Source organism: Cydia strobilella, chromosome 4, assembly GCF_947568885.1.
Source record: "Cydia strobilella chromosome 4, ilCydStro3.1, whole genome shotgun sequence".
Taxonomy (NCBI): Eukaryota; Metazoa; Arthropoda; class Insecta; order Lepidoptera; family Tortricidae; genus Cydia; species Cydia strobilella.
The window spans coordinates 15,301,206-15,320,014 of record NC_086044.1 but is presented as its reverse complement, the minus strand read 5'-3'; the positions used below and the strand labels follow the sequence as shown (position 1 = coordinate 15,320,014).

The 18,809-nt window shown below is 37.6% G+C and overlaps 1 protein-coding gene across 2 annotated transcripts in view; it reads left to right on the top strand.

Moving 5' to 3' along the window:
* LOC134741043 (uncharacterized) overlaps nt 1–18,809 on the top strand; it is a 198,108-nt gene that overhangs the window by 108,986 nt on the left and 70,313 nt on the right. For both annotated transcript variants that reach the window (XM_063673787.1, XM_063673788.1), the window contains one exon: nt 949–1,009. In XM_063673787.1, the coding sequence (XP_063529857.1) occupies nt 963–1,009 (47 nt within the window). In that variant the 5' untranslated portion in view covers nt 949–962. The remainder of the gene's footprint in view (nt 1–948; nt 1,010–18,809) is intronic.

Below are 18,809 nucleotides of genomic sequence, written 5' to 3'. Positions count from 1 at the left end.
GAGTCTGCTTGCTGATGGACACAGCGCACAATGAAACAGAGGGCTCTATGAGCGACTCTACAATTTTTGTTTCAAACTTTTACCACCTCACCTGCTACGCCGTATTAGTGTGTAGCATACTCATGCTGTATACAGGGTGTCCTTAACCATTGGACAAAGCCGAAATGTACATATGCATTAGGGTATTTAGAATCAGTATACAAAGTATCATAACAACCGGTGTAACGGTTACGATTTTTTACCTTGGAACAGCCTGTATGTGTTAATAGCTAATATAGTATGAAACCTTCTTCGACCTTATTGATTATCTTTTTTATTTATGCCATTAATAAGATTCTGACTTTTGACAAATGTCATCATTGTCGCACATTTTCGAACAAATTGTAAAAAACACTGCCAATGATTAATACAGTATGTTTCTTTTTGTTGTCGATCATTGGAATGAATTTTAGTTTGAAAAAATTTTTTTTTATCTTTTGTTCTAATTAAAAAAATATTAACGTTAGAGCATTCCTGAGAAGTAATCCTACGTGGGATTTCAGGGTTTGTCCAATGGCTAAGGTCACCCTGTATAAAAATTCTGTTTTGTATTGTAATTAGTGTTATGTTGATAGAAGTTGTAGAACAAGAACAACTCGTGCCATGTAGCGTTGCATAGGGCATTTAATTACCATATGATTGGTTTTCAGCATCTTAACACTATGAGGCCAATGCGAACTTACATTCCGATATCAAAATGCCGAATTGGCCTAATCATATAGATATAATAATAGATATAGTGGAAATCCGTTGTCTCTGCCTACCCCTCCGGGAAATAGGCGTGATTATATGTATGTATGTATGTATGTATGTATGTATATAGATATAAAAATGATGTTGTATGTATCGCATCCTCTGTATCCATTTATTTTATTGTTAAGCCTCTAGGTAATGGTCGTTTTTGCACAGGGCGCGGGCGTGAGATGGCACGCGCGGGCATGCTGCACAGGGGAGGAAAAAATGGAGCAGAGTGAGTACCTACGAATCCAAACTGACGCAGCCAGGGAATCGATGTGCCTTGCATTTTATATATAAACGTGAACGCGACTTGCCGTTCTCTTCGGTTGTTACATTTCGCAACTGCTACGTATCGTGATCTATGCTGCTGGCAAATTTAAGGTTAAATTGAAACTAAGGCTGTATTTCCTTTAGGAAATGTCAAACTCAATGTTCTTGATAAATTACTTTTCCATTTCTGGAAATGCACCCAGCAGCAATGCGGCGCGGCAAGTCACGACCTACCACTTGTGGCCTCACTGGTTTTCATTCAATTTTGGCTGGTCCTATTCCCTAGCTGCGAATTCGTAACATATATTAATACATATATTCCTAATTACAGATTTTGACAAAATATAACATTTAATTGCACATTTAGGTAAACGGAAATTGTACGTGCCACAGAATGTTCTGCTGAAAACGATTATTTTTGTTATTTCGACACCTCTGAAACATTAGTAAGCCTCCGCTTTTGCTATTTACGGCTGCCCCAGCCTTAGGCACTCAGCAAAGCTCTTTACAAAGTGTTTGGATCTAGTTTATTCCAAATAAAATTATTAAGTTTTGGAAAAAGTAACGTGACATTTGTACAGTTACCAAAAAATCACTGCGCGCTCCGCATAGGTACAAATTTAAGAACTTAGCTGACTGTGTATTAGGCAATATAATAAGAGGTCGAAAGTAGTAATTTTTATAGACTTTGTCAATATGGGTTTCACTTCTTTTCAATTACTTCTCCTCAAGCAGGCACAGATTCAAACGTCGAGGACGAGGTGACATACAAAAAGTGTTTCACAAATGGTTAGCGCAGACGAGCCACAGCCTACATGAGTTAGCACTCAACGTAATTGCCGCACAAATACAACTCTTGGTTAACGCCTTTTATGAGTACATTTTTGTGGATTCCTGCGGGATGTAACATTACTAAGGCAGAGGGGAAAAAAGACACTCTGGAATTGGGTTAACTATGCTCGTACGGGATTTTTTGTAAAATCCTATCATCTTTCATATCTATGCATGAAGAGTTACAATTAAAGTGTGCATTAAAGCCAGTATCCTAAAAACAATACATAATATCCGTTATAAATTAGTGAGCTATCTAGTTCAATAGACAGAAAAGATTACTGCTATTTTTTGCCTTCAAAGAATGTTAAAACACCTGTGCAATCAAGTATGCAGCTCCAACAACCTCATCAACGCCTATAGGAGATCATAAACCTAAGAAAATAATAAAAATTCTCGGAGCGATCACACAATTGCCATTATCACAAAGTGCGGCGCCCAAAGGGCTCGCACCGCCCGCCCGGGTCTCAGGTGCAGGCCTGATGGAGCAATTACTTATTTTAATATTTTTAATACCGGTCTCCACGGAATCTTCTCGCCCCGTGATACAAATTCCATTATTACTCCCAGTCCCAAATATATAAACGCGTACAAGCTTTTAAACCTCACTAATAGGTATGTGCAACTTTTGGGAATAATACCTCCTCGGGAAATTTAAACATCCTAGAGAAAGTTTCAAGTGGACAGTAACATGACAAAATGGTTAAACAGTCCAAGTAAAGAACAGTTGCTTGAATGTCCCAAGTCTAAGTTGGTGCTAAAAGTGTTAAACCTGGCGATATATTCATGATCTTTTATTACGTCTGCAAACTTTACCTATCTAAAACTTAAAACTTCACGGAACTGACTATGTACCATCACGCTCTGCGATTGTTATGCCATGTCCTAGCTAAATTGGTTGATCAATACTTGCGTTATGTAATGTTCAATTTAGCTAGAACCCTAAATGGCTCAACAATCACGGAGCGTGACTGTACAGATCTACCTGCAGTTGTAATAATACGTTTAATCTCCAGTTAAGTACTTTGATATCTGATAGGCACCCAAGTGACCCAAGCCCTGGTCCCCGTGGGGGAAAATGACCAAAACCCTCCAAAAAGTAAAGTATAAAACCAATCCAGTAAGTTGTAAACCAGTTGCATTGTAGTAGTAGTAAACCGAAAACAATAAGAAATCAATCCAAGAAACAAAAAAGTAACAATATTTATATTGCAACTTTTAATGTGAGAACACTGAAAACAGAAGAATCTTTAATACAGAACATAAATGAAAGAAATAAATGGAAAGCTATGGAGGAGGCCTACGTCAAAGGACGAGTTAAAGTTAAAGCTGTGAAATCAAATTAATATTTTCTATGTAACTGCAAACTTCAATAATAAAGGCTATTCACATTACATTTACATAAGTACTTTGACATTTATTATTAATGTCAAGGCAATGTCATTATAATTTTACTATAAAATACCAGAACATACGATAACCTATCAAACAGAAAGATCTCAAATATTACCAGAGACTTTCTCTTACTCGATTCATTTCGTTAATTCTCGCCCAAACAAGAAAATAATTACATCTGTTGCAGTTGTATTTATAATTATTATCGGACTTAAACTATCGTGAGACATATTTCAAAAACGACTAAAAATAATAGTGAGTAAAAACCGTACTGATCTAAATAATTATTATCGGGTTTATGAAAAAAAAAAGACAACTCATTACAAGCATATTTCTTATTCTTATTCACGTGTCCGTTGATGCAACTATATTCCAGCAAGTGGGTACCCTATTCAGCAAAAACAAATCAAGATCTTAACTGCGTAACACTGTCTTCTCCAATCTCCATCGCTGTATTTGAGATTCCTTCCACGATTTATTTCAGGATCATTTTGAAGCCGTAATGAACCGACGAGGATTCGTATCTAGAATATCTTATTGCGGCATTATATAATTCAAATTGATTGTGATTTTTCTCTAAATGATTTGGGGCTTCTATTAAATAAAATGTTATCTACAAATTAACTTGCTTCATCCATAATTAGATTTATTTTTTCTGCAGTTTGTAGCAGAAAAGCCGAAATGCCGAGATTAGTTTACTAAAGGCACAAAGCCTGTTATATAAATAAACAAATACAATTGTCTCTGAAAGCGGTATAAGGAAACGTTTCGTAGAAGTGGCGGGTTCGATTTCCGGTCTCGTCCGCTAGTGAACGCATTTCAATTTTTCTTTGCACTTAAATCGTGGTTTTAATGATTCAATCTGTAAGTCAATATTGTTTGTTTAGTACAGTATAAAAAATTCTTCAATCTTTCTTCAATGTTCTGTATAAAAATTGGCCAAATTTTTGCTTATTAGCCAGTCTTCCTAATTATTTGATTCAAATCATGTAAAAACTTCGCGGTAACTCTTGGGATATCGTAGTTGCCCATCGATTACTGCTCAATAGGGATTTAGGACATATAGTTAGCACAATCGGAACAGGACTAACCTCGAAATCTCTTGGACAGTCATGAGATTTGGTATATATGCTAATTATAGGTCCCGTTTTCATGTCCACACCATTTGACATTTGGGGACCTCGAGGAAACGCAGCCATCTTGGTAAATGTGTGGAGAAATTCGCATATATTTTCACAGAGAAAGTAGATTTAAAGTAAAACGCGAATTTCCATTTTTCAATATGACTGCGATGTCAAATGGTGTGGACATGAAAACGGGGCCTTTAATTTACATAAATTAAAACTATTGCGATAAAATTATTATTAGTTTAAATTTCAGGACTGTTCCAGAGATTTCGAGGTTTGTCCTATTCCGATTGTTCTAATAATAGCCAAGACTAAACTATGTAACTAATTTTGTTGGGACAATGGAACCTTTTATTTACTAAACTAAAGGCTTATTAAACGTATATAAAGCTAATATACGTTATTATTAATGAACTGACTCGTATGATCATAAACTTACTTTTAAGTTATAGTTTTTATGTTTTATAAATAAGGATTTATTAAGGAAAACAACCCAAACAACTACTTGCGGAACATTATTAGACATTAAAATATACAATTTAGAAAATTTAGAGAAATTGCTAAAAGCAATAAATTGTAGTCGATTTACTACGCAATATTAAATGAAACAAGCATTAGGCTGCATGAAATACATTATGAAAACCTCTCCGTTAGACCCACGGTCTGCTAAGTTACGCTTAAATTAACTTACACAGGCCAATTCGAACAATAAAATACGACATCTACTAGTTCTACAAACGATATGGATTAGATATGTCAGTGTCAAAAATGACGTTCCTTCAAACAAAAACGTCATTTTTGACACTGACATATCTAATCCATTTCGTTTGTAGAACTAGTAGATGTCGTATCTCATTGTTCGAATTGGCCTTGCTGCAAGTTCACCTCTCAGCATCACTCACAGCTCACAGACTACTACACTCATAGATAGAGCATGTAAGACGATTAGCGATAACCACTATTCGGTAATCAGTTGATCATACAGGGTTACTTTTTAGTCAGTTAACAAACTTCGTATAAATGATCGCTAAAGTAAATGAAATATACGTTTTGTTTTATTTTTATCCCTTCTCAAATAAAAAAAAAGAAAAGTGCACCCAAATGATTCCACAGAAACAGTAGAAAACTTGGTCACCCTACTTACTGACGGCAGTGGCGGAGGCGAGGAGTGAGCGGGGCACCCGCTCGCGGCCAGCGGCAGCGCTTGCACATGGGGTAGAGTGGCGGGCGGGCGGGGAGCTGTGCGGTGTAAGCAGAGTTCAAAGATGGCCGCTTTTGTTCTTCGCCGCGCAGGCGGAGCGTCCCCCCCCCACTCCTTGATGGGTTAAATTTGGTCCCGGCGGTTTTAAATTAATTCCAAATTACTGGCTCACATCGAAACGCCGTGCTGCGTCATTTGTGCTGGCCCTCGGGTTGTTAGCGAAATTAGCCTACTTAACACCTTTTCAATTTCCACAGCTAAACGTAGTGCTCCACGACCTTAAGCATGCGCAAGCACTGCAAACTGTCCAAAATCCAGTAGGCTCTGACTCGCCGACAAAATTGTACGCAGACTTGGGAGACGCGCATTAGGCAAACCGGTATTTCTTAACACGGGCAGAATCTCTGCCTCGTACAACCTAGGAGCCGCTCTCAGATTGTTATCGGCCCTGGCGTACACTCACCATTTCATAAAACTCGCGGTTTGAGTACATCGTTTCGCGGCTCGCGGCTCAGCGGCGACTGGGCGAGCGAGGAGAAAATGAACCGACGGTCCGTCCGGCACACAGCGCGGCGCGAGACTGAGCGCCTGAGCGGCGGCGGTAAGGCGGCGCGCGCGCTCCCCGCCTCCCCCGCCGCGCGCACCCCCGTCGCACACCCTCACTCATGCGCCGCGCATGAACTCAAATTGACCCCAAAACCAGCTGTGTGTAGGGTGTGCATAATTTGTAAAAAAATTAGGAATAAAAATAATAAATCGTAAAAATAAAAAGTACATGTTTTTTTATTGAAATGGGTTCTATTAACGATACTGAATTCAGGGTTTTTTTTTGTTAACTGACTAAAAAGTAACCCTGTATACTGCTACTAGCCCGTGTTTATCCATGGACCTCAATTCAGACTTTAAGGTTATTGTTATTTTTTTACAGTCGCATGCATTTTATGCAGTTATACAAATTAAAATTTCAATCTTATTTTAACGTCAGAACGTTACTCTTGCTTAAATGACGGAATGCAGCGGATCGCGTTGAAATTAAAAACATACATAGTTAATTAACTCTAATTCTTTATTTTATGATTTGATATTAGTATCTTGCCTTACAAATCCGAAAAGGGGCTCAAGGCCGTCCCTTAACTTAGACTTTACATACATACCTATTATTACAAACCTATTTCGTACATTATAGTACTACAGTCAGTATCAAAAAAAACAAATCAGATTACGCGTCAGAAGTATCTCCCATTTTCTTATGATGACTCAGCAAAAAGATATAGGTTCATATACATGTAGTACCCATGCATGGATTCTTCCTTATTAGCAATAAAGATATTGAGTATTGAGAACAAGTACCTAGGCCGAAACAGATACTTTAGAACGCAAACTGTAGCAATATGCCGCAGATACTTCGGAGCATTGTTTTATCCGCGACTATTGATGCTGACTGTACGAGAGCAGATGAGTGGTAAATACGAATCGTTCAATAATGAGGTATCTAATGAGAGGTAATCTCTGATCGCCCGTTATCTCCTGTCACTGGCCTAACCCCCGCCCGCCCAGCTCTCACCTGCGCTGGACCAACTTTAAATTGTAAGTCGTAGCTTTGCTTCCCACTCCACTAAACTTTATTTGTTTCTTACTTACTATTTCCAACTTCTGATGACAGTTTTCTGGAAAACCCACTTAAGAGCTCCTTTATTATTCTTGGCACCAACCTAAGGCCAGTTTGCTTTGTCTTGCACAGTTTTGTTGGGCGAGCTGGCACCGTGAGCGGGCATATCTTTAAAAAGCTTACTTTTGTAAATTCTTAGTTTATTTCAGCATTTGATATCACCACTCTTAATTAAATAAGCCTGACAGAAGGCATATTTTTAACGGGATGGTCTGCCAATCTCAAATTCGTGTACCTAGAATATACGTTCCTGAACACACCTATTTTTTTTTTGTGAGAAAAATCCACTACTGTTCCTCGTAATGACGGAGTATTTCTGCTGAGAGCGCTCACTTATAAGTAAAAGACTCATGAAAGGCTAAATAAAGGATATACGCCGAGAATGATAGTGTCAAACGTCTGGGGAATGATAGAGAAATATTTTAATACGGAATGAAAGACCCACGCTTCGAGGCCGTCCCACATTACACAAATGGACTAAGCAGTAGCAGCAGTTGTCTGTGTGTTTACGAATAAAAAATATTCTATTCTATTCTATTCTATTCTATTCAGTAGGTAAGCTTAATAATACATTACGATACAAGTGCGTAAAATAGGAAATTCGCAACGATTAGCGATGAATTAAAACACGACCGAAGGGTGTGAGGAAGGGAGGGGGGAGGGGAGAAGGGAGGGACGCGGGAGGGGGAAGGGACTAAAGTTGTGAATGTGAATTACCCATTCGCACTTGTATCGTACAACGTTTTACAGTACATATGGCCCTTTAAATTTTCTACATAGTCACGTAATGTGCTTATTATCGCACTAGTGCGGTAAAGTAGGACCATATGTACTGTAAAGAGATTTATGCTAAAAAGTACGCATACACGCTCGTGCGTAGCATAAGTTTAATTCAACTCACTCAATGAGACATCCAGGCCAATACAAACTGCATGAAGCGTTCGTAGTGTGTGCCGCCGTGGCAGGGTCGAACATATTTATTTATAATAAATTAAATTTTTAGAGACTTATTGACTGTACACTGTTAGCTGTATGTTTATATAATATGAATCTCATTAAAATCTCAATCTAATAAAAATTTCATCATATAACGGCAAGTAAACAAAAACAGGACGCACCATTTGGCGTATAGTCCGACAAGAGATTGTAGAAAATTATTGAGGGCGCCACTTCCTACGTAACTGTCACATTTTTAAGAGTTTTGAATTTTGTGAGCTCATAAACAATACAAAAGGTAATCACGGTCTATATCTATTATCATTTTCATTTCTTGGTCTAACCAATCATTAGAAAACGTTCAAAAATTTCCCATTCCAGAGTTGACTTTGAACTGCTCTAAATTGAAAATGGCTAAATGGATTATTCCAAATTTTATACCAAATGATTTCAATCTAGAACAGTTCAAATTCAACTGCATTGTGAAATTTTTGGACCTTTTTTTCTAATTTGTTAGACCAAGTAGTGAAAATGTTTATTATGTTATATATTTGTAATCTACTCACAAAGCCCTTTCATTTGACACCTCACATAGTATCTTTAAGTAGTAGTAATAGTATCTTTTTTTTGTACCGCCGACTTTATGACATCACAGAAACAACCCCCACCATTTTCGCGCTTGTCACTCATATATTTGTGTTCAGGACATCTTTGAATACATTGATAGCACATATACCCATATCCGAGATGACATGAGCAAAAATCGATCACTAGAAGACTTCTAGACAAAATACACTTACTATGAAATAATCTGCCGCCGTAGCACGGTCGTATTTTTATCATCTGTCACCATGCCTGTCATGTTCTAACAATTATGTAAGTGCGAAAGTGACAGGCATAGTGACAGGCAATAAAAATGGAACCATACTGCCACCGCTGTGCCCTGCGCTATTGTTGTGACGTCTTGCAATAGACAAGAGTGGGGGGCGTGTAGTGTTCCTCGGGGAGCGCGGTCAGTCACAAGGCCTTCCACTCCTTCCAGTGATCTAATTTTGGAACATAACTTACTTAATTCCTTGTTTATGCAACATGATATACGAGCGAATTTTTTAAATTAAATTTCACCTATTTAGTTTATACTTATAAATGAAATATTGATCAGTCAGTATGGCACAGAAATGAGTTTGGAATTTCATATATTCGGATAAGCAAATACTTGCTCCTCATAATAAACCTGCTATTCAAGACAAAGTAGACAAAAAATAAAGACACAATATGATTAAACTACCTATATAAAAAAACCGGCCAAGTGCGAGTCGGACTCGTGCACGAAGGGTTCCGTACCATTACGCAAAAAACGGCAAAAAATCACGTTTGTTGTATGGGAGCCCCACTTAAATATCAATTTAATTCTGTTTTTAGTATTTGTTGTTATAGCGGCAACAGAAATACATCATCTGTGAAAATTTCAACTGTAGCTATCACGGTTCATGAGATACAGCCTGGTGACAGACGGACTGACTGACAGACAGCGGAGTCTTAGTAATAGGGTTTTTACCCTTTGGGTACGGAACCCTAAAAACGGAAGAAGACAGTAACAAAACTTGTGAAACACAGACATATTAAATATATTTAATAACGATGATACACCTCGGTACGGAGTGAAACATGTCGGAGCGTTTTCGACTTAAAATACGTAAGTGACCTGTTATTAATATATTTAATTTTAAATAGTTTTGATACCTAGTTATCGACGTTATCGTCCATGTAAGTACTAGCCTTAAATTTTTCCTCGCTGTATTGTTCTTGATACATTTTATCGCTTTTGATCAGTGTCCATGTTTGAAGTGGTCATTGTTCTCCTGGCATTGGCCTGGGCATTCTATACCAAACCTGAACCGAACCTCATCAAACATTTGCAACGTTTAAAATAGTGTATGGGACAACTCACTATGCGGCTTTAAAACATGCAACCGTCGCAGGATACATCGGAGAAAGGTCGATACATACAATACAATGAGTAAAGGTGTTTTATGTTAGCACCGCGGCCATGTATTATATACAAAGAGCTTCAAGTACCAATCGAGCGGCGGGCATTGTAAGGCCATTATTTACGAGCGGCCGCGGCCGTCATAAATCTGTATCTTGCTTTTACGCGGTAAGGAAATAGCTCATAACTTTGATTGGCCTCTTCGTATAGGATCACCTTTGCCACCACACGTCGCCGAGTATTATGCATACAATCCTAACAAAGAACATTTGAAAGCACTGCAAACACAATAAAGTATATCGATAAAAGGATCTTTTATGTTAAAACAAAACATCCTTTATGCTAATTCGCTAATGAATTGCTAACCATTATTCTAGGAAAGAATAATTTAGCTCCATTTAGGCCGCTCACCTAAGGTCATTATAAGTTAGTAGGGACTATGTACATACGTATAAGAATTAAAAATTATTATTAGCAGGGAAGTAAAATTCAGCAGTTAAAGTACTTACTAGGTAATCATTTAACGGTTGCCTTCAATTAATGTTTGTCTATTAAAGGCTCAATGTTCTTAAAATAAATTAGAAAGAAATCCAAAAAGAATACCACTGCCGAACCTAATTAGTAATTAACTACACTATTTACTAAAGCGATGCGCTGCGTCACCATGCGCAGCTTAGGTAGAATTAAAAGTGGTCTGTCATATTTATCTTAAAGAAAACCCAGCTGAGGCAAGTTTTATCAATTGTTTAGAAGTGGGTCAGTGTCCCGTAAAAGTTTCCGCGAGTGTGGTCCGCCAGTCCCATTACCGCGGGCGATCAAAGCGCCGCTCTTCACCAGAGGACCCTACATGAGATGGCTTATGGCTCTCTGAAAATCATGCGTTTGTTTTAATTCACTAATATTTTATGCAATACTTAAATGTGTTTTGCGGTATGTTTACTACTCCATATACTGTTTACTATGGGCCGCCACAATCGAGCATGAGAGCGTTTTCACATTGTCCGATCCGATATCGGATGTCGGAAGGAAGTGAAATGTAAGATATATGTATTTCCCTGTATTTATTTATATATGCATTTAACAAATATTTTTTTTTTCTCGCGTTGTCCCGGCATTTTGCCACGGCTCATGGGAGCCTGGGGTCCGCTTGGCAATTAATCCCAAGAAGTGGCATAGGCACTAATTTTTACGAAAGCGACTGCCATCTGACCTTCCAACCCAAAGGGTAAACTAGGCCTTATTGGGATTACTCCGGTTTCTTCACGATGTTATCCTTTACCGAAAAGCGACTGGTAGTAAATATCAAATGATATTTCGTATATAAGTTCCGAAAAACTCATTGGTATGAGCCGGGGTTTGAACCCGCGACCTCCGGATTGCAAGTCGCACGCTCTTACCGCTAGGTCGCCAGCGCTTCGCATTTAACAAATCATTATTACTTAAAAAACCGGCCAAGTGCGAGTCGGACTCGCGCACGAAGGGTTCCGTACCATTACGAAAAAAAAAAAAGCAAAAAAATCACGTTTGTTGTATGGGAGCCCCATTTAAAAATTTATATTATACTGTTTTTAGTATTTGTTGTTATAGCGGCAACAGAAATACATCATCTGTGAAAATTTCAACTGTTTAGCTATCACGGTTCATGAGATAGAGCCTGGTGACAGACAGACAGACAGACGGACAGACGTGGGACAGACGGACGGACAGACGGACAGCGGAGTCTTAGTAATAGGGTCCCGTTTTTACCCTTTGGGTACGGAACCCTAAAAACGATACATAACGCAAAAAAGTTGGACTTAATGCCAATGGCACTCTCCCGCAGCTTATTGTCATGGCGCCTTCCGACATCCGATATAAATTCAGCCATGTCGGAGCCCCCCGTCAGCTGTCGGACCGATAATATTTCTTTTTGTGCGTATGTATAGGCATAATGCTTGGTGTAGTGTGCGTGACCGCTAAAGACGGCGCCTGACTACGGGGATGTAGGATGCTACATCCGATATCGGATCGGACAATCTGAAAACGCTCTTATAGGCGCTTGCATTTTGGGAGGGGTTTTGTACGCTTTGCTTACTTGCTCTAACTATAAATAAACGAAAATCGCGAATTTCTACGAGTATATGCACGTATGTATAATGTGAATGTCAGCCAAGTCAATAATAGTTTTGTGACTAATAGATTTTGCGAATGTTTTGTAATTTAAAATCCAGTGATCGTGCTCTTTTCAATTTACCTATTGCAGTTTATGATCTGATGTCGTAAGGGAGGATGTGTTTGTTTGTTATAATTGAACTGAAATCAAATCCATATCTAAACGAATACCAATGAATATCTTTATTAGGTTTAAATTAGGTAATATTTAATGGACATTCAGTAAATATTGTGTAGTAGTACTTTTACTTAGTGTTCCTCTACATAATTTCAACGCGTTCAACTTTGTATTACATAAATACGAGTTTTATTAGTTTATTTTTACTTTATCGGTCTAGTCTGTGACGAAAATGTTCTTTATATTTACGTTTCTGCTAGACTACATAGTAATAATGTTTCGACGCACTAAGTTGATGTAGGCAGGCGTCCATAGGAACACCACCCTCCAACGCCTTTAAAAGTGTACGCTGGTGGGTGGCAGGTTTCAAGTGGGCGCACTCCCATGAATGAAATGACACCGCTGATCGACTGGAGGGCTGAGAGTGGGTCGGGCCATGCCTAGGTCTAAAATTAGCCTTGCAGTCTGGCACATGTCTAACTTAGTAAAATTTTACACGTGGAACGCTAATTTTAATGTAGCTGTTATTTCGGCATTTTCGTGTTTAATTTTAACGACTAACTAAACAGTACAGTAGTGAACGTGCTGAGAAGCACAAAGCCCTTGCATTGTGTCCAGAAAAGGCCAGCGATGATGATGATATTGAAATTAGTAATGAGCAACGAATACCTGTTTGTTCCCGAGGTACCAGCGTTCCCCACGGAGATATTTGCTTATATATATATATCGTTAGTTTTTTTTACCTTACCAGAACTCTTAGAGCTTGCCGTGGGAATTTATGGTTAACATAAGCAAATTTAAGAGAGTAGGTGTAGGTACATATGTATCTGCACTATCAGCTCTTATTACGATGATGTACATACTAATACGCTGTGCGAGCGTGGAGAGCTCCAAGCCGCGCCTCTGCATAATTATTGCAGTGTTTGCTCCCTATTAACATCAGCGTATCCAGTTTCAGTCAGTTTTTCACCATTTTGATCAAACGCAGCAACTCATGCAAACCAGTATTTAAATGTGATAAACGAGCACTAAATACATAGATATCGAGGATCGAGGTCAAATTTATAGTAGATAATGCGTATAAATATTTTGTCGTACCTATGCACCAGGTGGTTTCAGTACCTAGAACTTAATAGACTGCGCGCACTTAGTGAATTTGTTCGTATTTAAGAAAAAATGTGGACGAATTATGTTCAAACTTTTACGAGTTGTTGAATTTTTACTTGTCACCTTGGACGTCCAAGTTTAACTCTGTACAGGTTTGCTACATAGATGATGACATTTGCATGTACAGATGCGAAGCAATTTCCAGATCCTACACATATGAAATCTCAGTCGTGTGAATCTGTTAATTCCATCAGGCATAATTTCCGGAAATGTTTCCTTAATCGTGTCCAGTCCACTGCCTTGCATAAATTCTACTTTAGTTGCGAAGTTTCTAAATTCCTTATAATATATGTAGCTATAATTAATACCTACAGCCAGCTTATATTTCAATATTTGATAATGTATTAACATTTTAATGCCTTGTTCATTCATGTATTTAATATAAATTAACCTTCGTTTCGTAAAGTTTCATCGTAATAGGATATCCTGTGAATGAAGCTTATTATCTTACAGCGATTGTACTTTTCTCATCGTCGGTACCGTGCCCACTTGAGTCTGTAAGCATCGCGCAGCTTTCACGCCATTCGCCATTGCAGCACTCGAGATCGATGTAAAAGCGCCATCGCTTTTCTTTATACACGAGGCAATGTGTGCATATTTCCATTTCTTCTGCCCATGTAGTAGCGGGGCTCGTCGAGGAAACACCGAGAACCATACCGCACTGATTGGCATTTATTGAACTGGAAACAAAAAATAAAACATTGCGATTGAACAGAAACCAATTGTCGTTTCTGGTCGTGCCAATGTGTATCCACGGGCATATATGGATTGAGCTAGTCAAACAAGGAAATTGGGCCATGCACCGTTTTGCAACCGTACTCGGAATGGCCTGACAACAATAGAATACAGTATTCATAATGCAAACACTAACACTGTATTGGATTCGTTATCGATACCCGGGGCTAATACTGGATGGAGAGTAGATTGATTGTGACCAGGGTTGCGGTTTAATTTTGATATTAATAATTGATTAATGCCGATGCTATTTATAATACACAATCATAATAGTATATTTATAATAGTATCAGTCTATTGGCCTGTTAAAAACAAAACAACACAGTATGGCAATTATTTAGTGAATTAACATGTTTTCTTTTGACATCTTTTCTTGATCATACTTTATCCATTTAACTAAAATATGTTATCAATTTAAACATGTATACAATATTATAGGGATGGTTCTATTATTTTGTTGCCTTTAAACTTAAGCAAAAAAGCAGTTACAGAAACTCCAATAATTCTTATGAATATGTAGTATTTTCTTTATAAGTTTTTGTGCAAAAATCAAACATTTTTAGTCCCTTGGGAAAGGAGGACATCACAAATTGTCGCTTCCCGAGAAATAAAAGCACCCCAACAAAATGTACCAGAGCAATTCTGCAATAAAAGAAAATAATGTGTGCCTCGGGCCCGCTCCAACAATTTGCTTAGGATTCAATATTGCGTTTTGACCGCCACACTATTGAGGTAACAGACATGGCGCAATCAAATGCCAAATCACTAACTATAATAGCTATTTTTCTGAAGAAATACCTATTAATAAGGTAAATTTACGAATTTCAAAACAAAACACAACTAATTAAACAACTTTCACAAATAAAATCTCAAAATCGCTTGAAATTCGGTGAAGTTAAGCGTGTAAATTGGTTTCGAATACATTAATAGATATAAATTATATCTGAAGAGAATGACGTTCAACACGATGGGATCGCGAACGACAATTTTATTTGCATGTCACGGAAAAGGGCAATAAAAACGTGAGTATTCTCATCCTGATGGGTTCCGTCGATTTGCTTAGGATCTAAAATGGGCGCCTCTCTTCAACCAGCTGTTCCTGTTCTTTAAAGACTTTTCAATAGGTTCAATATTTGTATTACAACAAGCAAACAGAAAAGGAAAATAAATTGGTACTTACTTTATGTAACAAAAGCGGTGCTTTAGTTTACAACTAACAAACAAATAACTTCATGATATGAAGAAAAAATCCGGCCTTCACCACTGGAGGGCTTTGTCACTTTTTCTTTAATATATGCTATCTATTACAGTTTTTAATTTATATATAGTAGTGTGACTACTTAAAAAACACAAATCAAAATATTTAATAAAATAATTTGATTTGTTCCCAAACTTGTTCATAGATGGCAGCACCAGTCTCTCTCGCTACAACGTAAATCCGTAAGGAGTTCGTTTAGGAGGTGCAAGCGCGCACTGCTTGCCCTTAGAGCTGGTCAAAGACGCCTAGTCTTACTAAGATGGCATATAGTTGAGAAATTCGGACGGGCACCGCCGTGGCGGGGTGGCCTAGGGGTTCATGGCGTTAGCCGCGATAGCTAAAGACGCCGGTTCGTATCCGGCCTTCACCACTGGAGGGCTTCGTCACTTTTTCTTTAATATATGACATCTATTACAGTTTTTAATTTATATACAGTAGTGTGACTACTTAAAAAACACAAATCAAAATATTTAATAAAATAATTTGATTTGTTCCCAAACTTGTTCATTATATGAATTAAAGCCCGCATTTCTGAAAACTGTTCAGGGTAGATTTTTTTAACTGTGGCGCACTGAAGTCAACTACCAGATCCCATGCTGCTACGCCGAAATGGTCTTAGGAGCAGGGGCGGAAACCGGTATTTGCTCCATACAAAAATACCGGTATTATCACGTTCTTTTTCGTTCTTTTGTTTATAATTACATTGTTAATGGGACGTTTTAATAATGCAAAATTGTTTCCTAAATACATGATTCAGTCCTACGTAATGAGCATAAAAAAATTCAAAATATTGGGCTATTTCGGGGTTTTTAAAAAATACCGGTTCCGAGCCCTGCTTAGGAGACCAATGAGATCATACCTACCTTTTTTAATAACGATTAATAGAAATAAAAAGTTAAAAGAAAATCTTTTGACCATTCTGGCGTAGCAGCAAGGAATCTGGTAGCTGCCCTCAGTGCCCAATTTAAAAACGTTCATGGTGCTCTTCTCAATAGTCATGTAAAACTGCAGATATCGAAGAGAAGAGAAGCAAATGTTACTAGTAGGTACCTAAAAATTAGTTCGATAAAAAAATGTAATTATTGTGTTAAAAGATTACATTACAGCCATAAAACTATAAAACAGCCGTATGTCCACCATGTCTCAATAAAACTTTACCCTAAAGTGTTCGGCTAATCCGCGTAATAACTTGAGACCACGCCCGGCATATTTTAGGGCGTGCTTTGATTTGCGGCCACTTCCTTAATCACAAAAAATGTTGTAATGCATATAGATAAGGAGAATCCCGACCTAAAAGCTTTCCACGGTTAACTCTGGGATATACCTATAGTGGCTACAGTGAACGTAGGAAACGAGTTTAATATACGGTACGATATTTTATTCGTTTATAATGTAGTTACAAATTACTGAGAGTCCTCTCCACGACAATAAAAAAACCGGCCATGTGCGAGTCGGACTCGCGCACCGAGGGTTCCGTACTTTTATGTATTTGTTGTTATAGCGGCAACAGAAATATATCATCTGTGGAAATTTCAACTGTCTAGCTATCACGGATCATGAGATACAACCTGGTGACAGACAGACAGACGGACAGTCAGACTGCGGAGTCTTAGTAATAGGGTCCTGTTTTTACTCTTTGGGTACGGAACCCTAAAAACAACAACAATTTAATTTAAAAAAAACGAAACCAGATTTAGATTAACCGTTTGGCACTTATGAATCTACAGAAATGTACCACTACGTCACATTATTTTATAAAAAAAAAAATTAAAATTTAAAGTGTTTATTTCTATAAAAAAAGCACATATAAAATTAAACTTAACTACTAATCTTAAATTAAAAAGATTTTTTAAGTTAAGGAGTCTTATCTTATATTCAATATTTATACTTATAATTTTTTCTAGGTACATAGGTCATATTATAAATTAAGCGATTTCGGTAGACTGGCCTCTTATTTTAATTAAGTATTTTTTAATAATATTTCTTGCTTGTTTACTCGTTCGTCCTTCTATAAGTGTTAATAATTCCTCTGAAAATCTATGTAGTACTATTAGTTATTCTGTGAATCTATTCAAGGTACTCGGTAAGATGTACTTCCACACTCTTTGCCCGTATACATTGTTTGTTTTTTCAACTTCAAATGTCGGAAGGTTCGCTAAGTTACGTAATCGCGCGGGTCGTTATAATAGTGGTATACCTATTATGGTGTATTAAATCTGCGTAATCTGCATGACAGATCTGACTCATCACAAAAATAACTAATAAGAAAATTTACGGCTAAATTTAATGAAAATAATTATTATATAAACGAAATAAATATCATATACAAAGGAAAAAATGACCAAGGCCTCCAAATTAAAATATTTTTATAAGAAAGTAATTTAATATGTTTTTAGAAAATAATTATTGAGAAAATAATCTTAAATCCAAAATTATAACCGCTTAAATAAATAATAAAATTAGCAGGCCTAATAGTGCATAGGTAAATTTCTTTTCCGAGTGAAATAGAACGTGCACGTTTTTCATTACCGGTACTCCCAATCAGTCGTAAAACCTTTTACTCGTTTAAATTAGTTTTAGTGAACGACCTGCGCCGAGGTAGCGAATGGCGCTTTACCGATTATCCCATTTTATGATCTAAATAAGAGGCCCATGGCAAGTATGCTTTGTTGTTACAAGCTATTTTATTCCGTCTGCGGATCCAGAAAAACTAGGTACTTATTCTTCATTTTTTCCATGGAACTATAGTCATTATTTTTAAACAAAGGAAGACTGATGGTTTGAGTTTCCTTTTTTTCGTTTTGTGGCGATAGTGTGGCCTCTTTTAAAAAAAGTGATATCATCGACGAACTGTCGAGTTTCCCCACAGACCTAGTAAAACGCTTACGAATTTCCCAAATCTGTCGTTTAAGTATATACATATAAGTTATATCAACGCAGAATAAATAGCAAAGCAGCGTACCAAAAACGATCCAAGCATTATTGATATGTGGTGAGAAATTATGTCCAAAATGTTCCTATGGCGGCATTGTTACTTATTTATGTCAAGAGCTGTCATAAAAAAAGATCCGCAGCCTAGTTATTGCAGTGAAGCGTTTATCGCTGTCGATACAAATCACGCGTACGTAGGCAGGCCCTCCAACTGTAGTCTGGTGTAGGCGCCCCTTCCCCCGGCCTGCCAATT